This window comes from Astatotilapia calliptera, unplaced genomic scaffold (genome assembly GCF_900246225.1).
Source record: "Astatotilapia calliptera unplaced genomic scaffold, fAstCal1.2 U_scaffold_1, whole genome shotgun sequence".
Classification (NCBI taxonomy): Eukaryota; Metazoa; Chordata; class Actinopteri; order Cichliformes; family Cichlidae; genus Astatotilapia; species Astatotilapia calliptera.
The window spans coordinates 775,293-784,927 of NW_020535618.1; the positions used below are offsets into that span (position 1 = coordinate 775,293).

The 9,635-nt window shown below is 41.4% G+C and overlaps 1 protein-coding gene across 5 annotated transcripts; it reads right to left on the reverse strand.

The window, feature by feature from the left end:
* Positions 1-29: 29 nt before the first annotated feature.
* Positions 30-9,598, reverse strand: LOC113017261 (transmembrane protein 184C-like). 5 transcript variants are annotated; one of them, XM_026160431.1, is made up of 12 exons: positions 9,292-9,598; positions 8,108-8,265; positions 7,698-7,828; positions 6,851-6,887; positions 6,482-6,687; positions 6,325-6,399; positions 5,442-5,535; positions 4,952-5,064; positions 4,754-4,853; positions 3,800-3,877; positions 3,535-3,628; positions 30-678 (listed from the first exon to the last, which is right to left on the reverse strand). In XM_026160431.1, exons 2-12 carry the CDS (start codon positions 8,222-8,224, stop codon positions 404-406), a joined length of 1,320 nt encoding a protein of 439 aa, XP_026016216.1. In that variant the 5' UTR covers positions 8,225-8,265; positions 9,292-9,598; the 3' UTR covers positions 30-403. The 5 variants fall into 5 exon arrangements, with proteins under 5 accessions (XP_026016216.1, XP_026016218.1, XP_026016217.1 ...); XM_026160433.1 differs by having other exon boundaries at positions 9,286-9,598; XM_026160432.1 differs by having other exon boundaries at positions 9,263-9,598.
* Positions 9,599-9,635: the final 37 nt, after the last annotated feature.

Below are 9,635 nucleotides of genomic sequence, written 5' to 3' on the forward strand. Positions count from 1 at the left end.
TTTGAGTTATCAGAGGTACAGGACTACACTTGTGATTGCTCATAGCACAGTCTGTTTATTTATGTATAATAAGTTAGAAGAAATAGTCAAAGCTAGCTTGAATAACCTGCTGAAAACTCTCCAATCCTTTTCCTTCACACGCGACAGATACATTTATCAAAATTACATCATTTGACATCAAAATACATATTCAGACATTGAAATCTGAGTAGTTATTTTTAAATACCAAAGATTTCCAACAAACATGGCTTTAACGTTACAGTATGCTTGTATGCTTGGCTTCCTTTTTTTTTTTAAACGTAAGTGCAGAAAGATCAGAAGAGTTCATGTTTATAGTTTGTTTTAGATTTGAATACAGAAACTGAGAGTCTCTTTCTCTCCTCTTTGCTGTACGTCCCTGTTGTTATTGGGCTCCACCCGCCTGTGGAGGAGAACCTTCGCTGTCTTCATCCCAAGACGAGGACGTGAACCCAGCAGGAGCGGAGATAGAGTGGGGTGCCGTGGTGTGGCCGAGCCCCTGATAGCGCCCACTTGACGAAGGGGAGGTGGGCATCGACGTGGCTGCCACGGCGATGGGGTCCTGCGAGGTGGCTGCGAGGAGGCCGGTGTGCTCAGTGTGCTCGGGTCGAGCCGCAGCACCGAAATACATCTTGTTGGGACGACCCAGGAACGTCCGACCTGAGCGGGGAGGGAGGAAACAAACATGTAACAGCTGCAGTGTCTTTTTTCCCTTTTTCTACACTCAAAATTACAGTTTTTCTCAGTCGCTTTGGTGCGTTTCTCAGATCAGAATTGAAATTCTCATAACTATTAGTTCAACCTCCACAACACTCAGTCATTTGTGCACATCATAGTAGCAATTTCTCCTCTCTCTGAACAAACTGCAAATGATTTTGGACATGAATCAGTTGCTTCCATACATTTCCCTGCTGCTTTCTGACATTTCCATTTGCTTATGTCATGTCAGTCAAAAGTAATCATACCTATGGATGCTGAATAGTCGTTCCCAATAAAACTAATAGTCATACATCCATTGCTTGAGTCATCACACACAAAATTGTTGAACTAGTTATCACATGCCAAATATTGGCCATCTGTCAAGCAAATCCTATACCTTTCTGTATCATTTTTCCTGGAAATGTCTCCGAAATTGAACAATTGATCTCGGGTGAATTACAGCTGTCACTCATGAGGAGGCGTGTGAAAGTTTAGTTGTAACCAATGACAAACAACTTGTTCACTGTCAATTATGGATGAATCCTGTGAATCCCCAATTGGCAAGCATATATAAACTGCGCAGGAGCTAGTGTGTACCATCTACACTTCTGTGACACAAAATGGAAGATCAGCACCATGGAAGAGGGGTGAGGATGCGGGGAGGAAGGGGAAGGGGAAGGGGAAGAGGGAGAAGAGGCAGATATAGGCGGATTCCTAATGAAATAAGGGCTACAATTGTGGACCATGTTGTCAATCACGGCCTCACCATGGAAGAGGCTGGTCGAAGGGTGCAACCCAATATTGGAAGAACTACTGTCAGTTCAATCATTCAAACATTCCGTAGGGAAAACAGGTATGCAAACAGTAATACACTGTACTGTACTGTGCCATCTCAGACACATCACATGTTACTGTACTGTATTTGCAATTTCACAAAAAGTTCACTCTGCACCACATAGGATTGTAAGACAACCTCGCGGAGGCGGAAGAGGGCCCCTTTTTACCCCACAGCAAGAAGAAGCCATTTGTGCAATGGTCATTGCAAACAATGCAATAAAGCTGAGAGACATACAAAGCGCTGTCATAGAGAATTACACGGTATTTGGCCATATTGAATCTGTTTCAATTTCAACAATTGACAGAGTACTCAAGAAAAATGAAATCCACATGAAGCAATTGTATAAAGTGCCATTTGAACGAAACAGTGACAGGGTGAAGGAGATCCGTCACCAGTATGTGCAGGTAAAGCTGGTCTTCTATGTTCTGCACTGCAAACTGTTTTACAGTACTTCGTAGTTTCATGCAGTACACTTGCAATTCCACAGCACATACTCTACAATGTGTTTTACCAAATGCATGCATTACTGTTTGTTACTGTACACAGGCATATTGTGACATTGCATTTCTGTCTCTCTCTAAAGCGTGTACTAGAGCTGGAAGCCAGGGAAACACTGCACACATTCATATATGTTGATGAGGCAGATTTCAATCTGGCCAAAGGCAGAAGGCGTGGAAGAAATCGCATCGGACAGAGGGCAACCACTGAAGTCCCTGGTCAGCGCGGAGGGAATATTACCATGTGTGCAGCCATCTCAGACAACGGCGTCCTCACCCATGTCCCCCTTCTTGGTCCATACAATACCCAACATCTCCTGACATTTTTAGACACTCTTTACAGGGACCTAGTCCCTGAGAATGAGAGAGGTGGAGGCCAACTCAGCAAGTATGTTGTTGTCTGGGATAATGTCCGTTTTCACCACTCCCATCAGGTCAGAGAGTGGTTTGCAGCACATGACAGAATTCTGGTTGAATATCTCCCTCCATAGTCCCCATTCCTTAATCCAATAGAGGAGTTTTTCTCTGCCTGGAGGTGGAAAGTTTATGACCGGCATCCACATGAGCAAATGGCCCTGCTAGCAGCCATGAATGCAGCATGTGATGACATCACAGCAGGGCCCTGCAGAGGATGGATTCGCCACTCCAGGAGATACTTTCCTCGCTGCATTGCGAGGGATAACATCTGTTGTGATGTAGATGAAAATATGTGGCCAGACAGACAGGAACGTCTGGATGTGCCAGAATGATTTACTGTACTGTTACATGTGCTGTTTATTGTTCACATTAGTGCACAGCTCTACCAAATGGGTGATTTTATGTTTACATGTATTCTACAGTGCACAAGTGACTGTAGCATATTTTTCTTTTGCACAATTCTGTAGGATTACAAACACTTCTACACAATGGAAATGTGAAACGTACGTATTCAGTGTCTCAGTTACTCCCAAGACTCCCATAACATCTACAGTGACTTAAATGCACATTTCAGATGGCTGTACAGGTAGGCCATAGTGCTGTCGTCAGCATTTTCAGGTGTCACCAATTGTTTTTGCAATGGGAAACACTGAAATTATAAACTGTCATAGTGGAAACATGACAATGCCATTTGACTATCTTGTTCATAAAGATGGTGTCAAGACTTTTCATTTTGATGGCACTGACAGTTTCATTGACATGGATACTTGCTTTTGAGGTATGGATAATCAATTCTGTGCATGTGACGTGCTTTTGCAGGCTATCCACTAGGTTTTGCAGTTTGCACTAATTGTTTTGGGAAATGCACTAACTGCTGTGCAAATGTTAATGGTGTTCTGAGAAACGCACCAAAGCAACTGAGAAAAACTGTAAGAACATCTAAAACAGAGAGAACAGTAGCACCAAAAGCAGTTTAGCCCCATTTCCAATCACTGATGTGTTCCTCAACAAACTGCTTCAGTGTCATTTCCACATACTGTGATGATTTCTGAGTCAGACACTCACCAACATGGCGGACCTGCTCACTGACATCAGCTCTGATATCAGAGAAATCCCACATGGCCAAAAAGCTGTCAAAACACGACCCCTCCTCTGCTTCCTGATGGACAGAAACAGATAGACAGATAGACAGACAGACAGACAGACAGATAGATAGATAGATAGATAGATAGATAGATAGATAGATAGATAGATAGATAGATAGATAGATAGATAGATAGATAGATAGATAGATAGATAGATAGATAGATAGATAGATAGATAAGGTTACCTGTACATAGGGCTTGTAGGTGAAGGTATAGTGGTGAGCGATGGCAGCCAGAAACATCTCTATGCAGATGATGAAGTCCTATATGAGTAAAAACTCAGTTATCTTTCAGAATAGAAACAGCAGCGTAAAATGTGTTTAACTGTTTTTAAAAAAAAATTGATTTCCTTATTTTGTGCCTTGTGTTTTTGTGTGCCTCTTGCAGTCATTTCACCTTAGGAAGTCAGTTTTTCTGATGTTTCATCCTGTTTCATTTTAGCTGTTCCATCAATTCATGCAGAAAGACCAAAAATATATACAAATTTGTACTGAATGGTTTACTTTTCCATCATCTTTTGTGTTGGTTTGATTCCAGATGTGAGAGTCAGAGTTCTGTCTGATATCAGGCAGCTTTTCTGTCATATTTTGAGGATGTACCTGTTTAAATCCCTCCCTGCTGCTCAGTCTTCTTCTTCTTCTTCCTGGACCCTCAAAGTTTTCAGTGTACCTTACTGTTTTCACAAAGTGCCTTAGGAAACACTGCACTGCTGCTGAGTGTGATCCTAATATCACACTAATGATGTTTACAGTACTTCATTTCACCTAATTCTCCATATTATTTTGTGACTTTGCTTCTGTTTTTGGTGTGATACTTCATTTTTTGCATTTTTAGTTCAACTCCTTGATGTTTGGGCTATTGTTGGTTTCTTGCCAGTTTTTCTGCAGCACCCATCAGCAAGTGTCATTAAAGTCCTCTTTTTATTCTGCTACTCAGTTTTCATGCTTTATCTGAACACTGTGGCATTTATTTTCATCGCTTTTACTGTTTTTAGTTCATTTGTCTTCTAATCTGTACAGAAAGCTGAACGTTGCTAAATTTTAATCTCTGCTAAAAGTCCAGGAAATCTCACCTGTTATCTAAACATGAAGACAAATAAATCAAAGGTCAGCTGACTGATGCAGCAGTATGATCTGTACCTGCAGACCAGTAGCCACGGCCTCCACGCTGTCCCAGTCCCAGGTGTGTTTGTCAGAGATCACACCAACCTTCACCAGCAGTGCTATTAAAACCGCCTGCCTGGAGACAAAATGAATGTATCAGCACTGCATCTGTTTAAAGGGAAAAATGAAACGGCTCAAAACCCAAAGCTATTACAATCACACTCCCATTCTTACCAGAAGGAGACGAACACGACCAGTTTGACACAGAGGAACTTCCCCACAGGCCTGATGGGCATCAGCTCCTCCCTGAGAGCTCGATAGAGCAACACCAGACAATACATGGCAAACTGCAGAGAAAGAAACAAAAATATAATTTTGGAATTTTACTTGATCTCTTGTTCACAGAAATCATAGATTTTAAATTTAGTATTAACTGAGATAACCTAAAAAAAAAGCCTCAGCGATCAGTTTTCACTTTTTCTGAAGGATACTGGCTTAAAAAAAACTGTGTAAAGGTTAAACAGGGTTCAGGTAAGTTTCGGGCTGGGGGCTAATGTTTGTACTACATGCTCTGATGTAATGCAGTCTCATACCAGATGTTCAAATACAAAAAACCCCACAATAATCCAGATGTAACCAGGTGTGCTAACAACCAGAAACAGGTGTATTTGACACACTGGGAATGCGAAACTGCTGCTCTGTGATGATGACGCTGAGTCTTTACCAGCTGTGATATGTTGTTGATTATGACCAGGTAGGACCAGGCGTTTCTGAAGCTGAAGTTTGCTTCATCATAAACCCCACAGAGCTGACAGATGCTGCACACAAAAGCAATCAGTCACTTTAGCAGGTCACAAACTTCACTGTTTTTTCAGTTTGCTCTCAGATTACAAAACATATGAAAACATCTACACTTTCCCAAACTGAGGTAGAAAAATAAAGAAAATGGTGTACAGTACTCTACTGTTCCATGTGGATATCGCTGTGAATACATACGTGGGAAAAACAAGTTACTGTAAATTTTTACAGTAGAAAAAACGGCTTTTATTTTCATTTTCAGTCAAGTCAGAGGTGATTTTCATTCTGTTTTTTTTTTTAAATATTACTGATTTTGAACATTATTTTCTAGTTCAAGTAAAAATATCAAGACAGTGATGTTTATAAAATAATATATAATGAAAACATTTTGTTTCACTTATAAATCAAAACTGTTGAATGAGGTTTGAATAAAAATGTCATGGTTGCTAACAGCAGGATTCTGTACAGCCTTAACAAGCAGAAGATCAGTGAAAACGCAGTAAAGAAAATACTTTCTGTTAGGCTCATGTGATGAGCACAGCTCTGAGTAAAGGTCTGTTTGGACCACAGGAGAGTTTTAGGTGATAAAATGGGCCACGGCTGCTCTAAGTAGGTTAGCAGTGATTGAATTATCACACTAAACACAAGGAGAGGTTTCATCCTGCATTACTAATCATGTTGGAAAAAATAGATATATTTCAACAGCTAACAGAAAGACTACAGCCAATAGCTGGAATCAACATCAAGTATTACTGCTACAGTTACAAACATTAGGCTATAAAACATTACAGTTATAGCACAAAACTCACAGCGCTATCACTGTGGTAACTGGTCTGACCACAGTGTACTGCAGGACTCCCAGCTTACACCTGAACAGCAGCACCCTGACAGAGAGAGAAAAAACTTAACATGCATCCATTCATCACACACTTTGAACTCCCTCTCTGTGACCTCCCTTCTTCTTACTCTCCCATGGGCCATGGTGGGCAGCAGCACAGCGGGGGCAGATGTGGCTGCTGCTGCTGGACCTCCAGCATGAGCACCAGGCTGGGGTACTGGTTACTCAGGAAGTTCAGCAGGAAAACCAGGAAGTTGTAAATGACGTAGGCCTCGTAGCACTCCCTGCACGTGTCCACGTAGATGGCCAGGTTGGGATATCGCAGGGCCAGCCACTGAAAGACGTTCAACAAGCAGAAATCATAAAGGTCACATGAGGGAAAGAATTTGATGAATTTCATTAAGTGTAAAAGAGTTATAAACACGGCAAAGGAAGAAAATACTGAAGGGTCTGTGTCGCTGGATGTCTGTGTTCGTTTGTGTGTAACAATGACTCACACTGTCCAAACTGTAGATCGGCACCATCCACAGTATCCTGTTGAAAAGAGACAGAGCAAGCTAACTTTAGCTCATAAGTTAGCACTCCACTAAACATCACACAGCCACTTATAGTCCCAAAAACAACATGGCAACAACCATAATGCTAAAGTTAACGCTTCAGAACAAGAGATTAAAAAATAGTGGGTGAAGTCAAAGTGGCTACATCCAACGTTTATATGCAGTCTGTGTAAGTTATGCCACATAGTCCAACCACTGCAAGCTCTGGAGACCAGCAGCTCTGCTCAGAGTTGTTCTTATCATTTTTTTTCAAACTCCTGTTTGACTAAAAAAATCTTAATATAGTGTGGAGTAAGTAATTCTAACAATTTCACATCTACTGATACATTTGGATTTAGACTTTTATTTTGAAAGGTAGACTCATAAATGTTCCAAGTTTGTTTTAATTAAAAATCAAATGCTGAGGCAGGTTTATCTTGCTGTAATCATCCCTGCTGCTCACATTGGCCTTTCTGAAGTGTTCCCAGCATAACAGATGGAGGAAAACATCCTCAGAGCTTCACTGCTGAAGCTAATTTTAGACTTTTCAAATTAGATTAAATTTAATAGCTACCAACAAGAGTAGGCTTTTAGGCACAAAATACCCACTTTCTGCTTTTTCCTTCAACTTCAGCATCCAGCTTGAAATCTGCAGCTTATTTCATTTTTACACCTGACGCCTCGTTGCTGACGTCAAATACAACAGTCCTAAAGTCAGACTCTGTCAGACCTGCTTCAGTGTATCTGTGGAGATATTTAGAGTGTTTGAAGACAGAACTGAAGTGCATGTGTGTGTGTGTGTGTTTACCTGATGATGGGCTTCTGCAGCTCAGGCTGTGTGTAGTGCACCATGTGCTGCAGGATCCCCCACAGCGAGATCGGGATGGTCAGAAACACAAAGACGCCAGCGATGAACCAGGCTTTACTGTGAGTGCCGACCTGCACACAGACACAGACCGCAGGCTTTAAAGTGTATCCAACATCCTTCCTGCAACATCACAGTTAGTCACTGCAGGACTGTTGTGTTTTTTTGTGCAGTGAGAACACTGCATAAATAAAACTCCACCCTTTTTATACATTAAAGATAAAAAACAGATAAACTACTAAAGATGAGTCCATCTTTTATATACAGTCTGCTTATTACAGCATGAACAGGGGGCTACGAGATCATGCGACTATGTTTGGTCCACAGATGAGCACAGGTGGAGGTGTCAGTACTTTGTCCTTCTGCAGCTCCCAGATGCAGAGCGGCAGCACAGCGACCAGCAGGAGGGCATAAAGCACCAGAACCAGCGGGCGGATCCACCTCCTCCACTCTGCACATGTACACGGCATGACGGCAGCTTCACCCTCAACGCAGACTACAGGCACACATCCTAAACCACAGACCACAGGCAGGTTGTTAAGGCGGACAATTAAAATTGCTGCAGCATGTGTAATTAACCCGTTCATTTCATTACACACTCTTTATTTGACCTGAAAATCACAATTTTGAGCAAATGATTGCATAAAAATCTTAGCAAACTGCACAAAAAGAGCACAGATTTACTTTATGATGGCATTTGTCTGGATTAATAATGACAAAAGGATGTGTAATTTGACTTGTGCTTACTTAACAACTTAACACTCTGCAAGCTGGCACTGATTCCAACCAGATAAACAGACATTTCTGGAGAATATCTCTGTGAAAAACCCTCCACACAATCTTTCAAATTGGAGTTTTTAGTATTTAAAACACCTGTTAATTAGCCCATAAACAAACTAAAGTATGACACTAGTGTTGAGCGGAGAAAACTGCCTTATATTTATTTATTCTGTCAGTAAAAGCCAATAAAATATCAATAAAACTTTGTAAAACGCAACCTTGGACTTAAAATCTCCACTAACTGCATACAAAGTTTGGATTTTGCCAAATTAGAACTGATAGAATACATTTTAAAAAATCTAGCTTATGTTTAAATAAGTAAAAAGTAATTATTTATGGGTCCTACTCTTGAAGTTAGACTGATTTATAGCACTAAAACTCAAATAAACTGAAATCTGTGGGTAATATTTTGGTAAACAGTGCACTATGTGATCCCTATTATACCAAAAAACACATAAGTTTAATATCTTAAGGGCTTTAGGAACCACCACTGTATCCATCCATATTAATTAGGTATATTAGCCTTAAACGTGTTAAAATGACCGTTGGGGTTAAAGCATCCCTCATGTAGCCTCTTAAAGGCGTATTACAGCTTTAAAATGTCGTAAAAATCTTAAATGCCCAGCGTGTAATGAGGTCAGTACACGGTGTATTCTTCAGGCATCACCACCTTTATCCGCTGATCAGTTAAAAAGCTGCTGGTTCGATACAATAGATTTAAACCGAACTGTTAAAAGAAGAAAATGTGGACCGTTACGGCGGAAGACGTTCACTCAGAGCGACGGTTGGCCTGCTTTCATCCTCACTCCGTTCTCTGTTACCAGGCAACGCATCCTTCCTCCGCCCAACCACACGCTGCAAAATGAAGCCCAGCTGATCCCCTTTGATGTTTTCAGTAGACCCCAGATCACTGTCAGACCACCGGACTGATCCGGATCGATCGACCACACACACCGATGTCCGTGTTCGCCCTTTCCCGTGTTTACGCGCCCACGTCATAGGCTGGGACCTCACCCAGCTCCCCGCTGTCCGTCAGTCACGTGGTCAGCGGAAAAGCGCCACAAACAGGGCGTGAACTTTCAAATTAAATTACCTCTGCTC

Excerpts from the sequence above, each read along its gene's own strand:
- LOC113017261 (XM_026160429.1), bottom strand. The coding sequence starts at position 8,341 with ATGAACGGGTTAATTACACATGCTGCAGCAATTTTAATTGTCCGCCTT. Across the intron at positions 6,688-6,850 it reads CGATCTACAGTTTGGACAGT|TGGCTGGCCCTGCGATATCC; the intron begins GTGAGTCATTGT and ends AACGTCTTTCAG. Across the intron at positions 6,400-6,481 it reads CCACCATGGCCCATGGGAGA|GGTGCTGCTGTTCAGGTGTA; the intron begins GTAAGAAGAAGG and ends TCTCTCTGTCAG.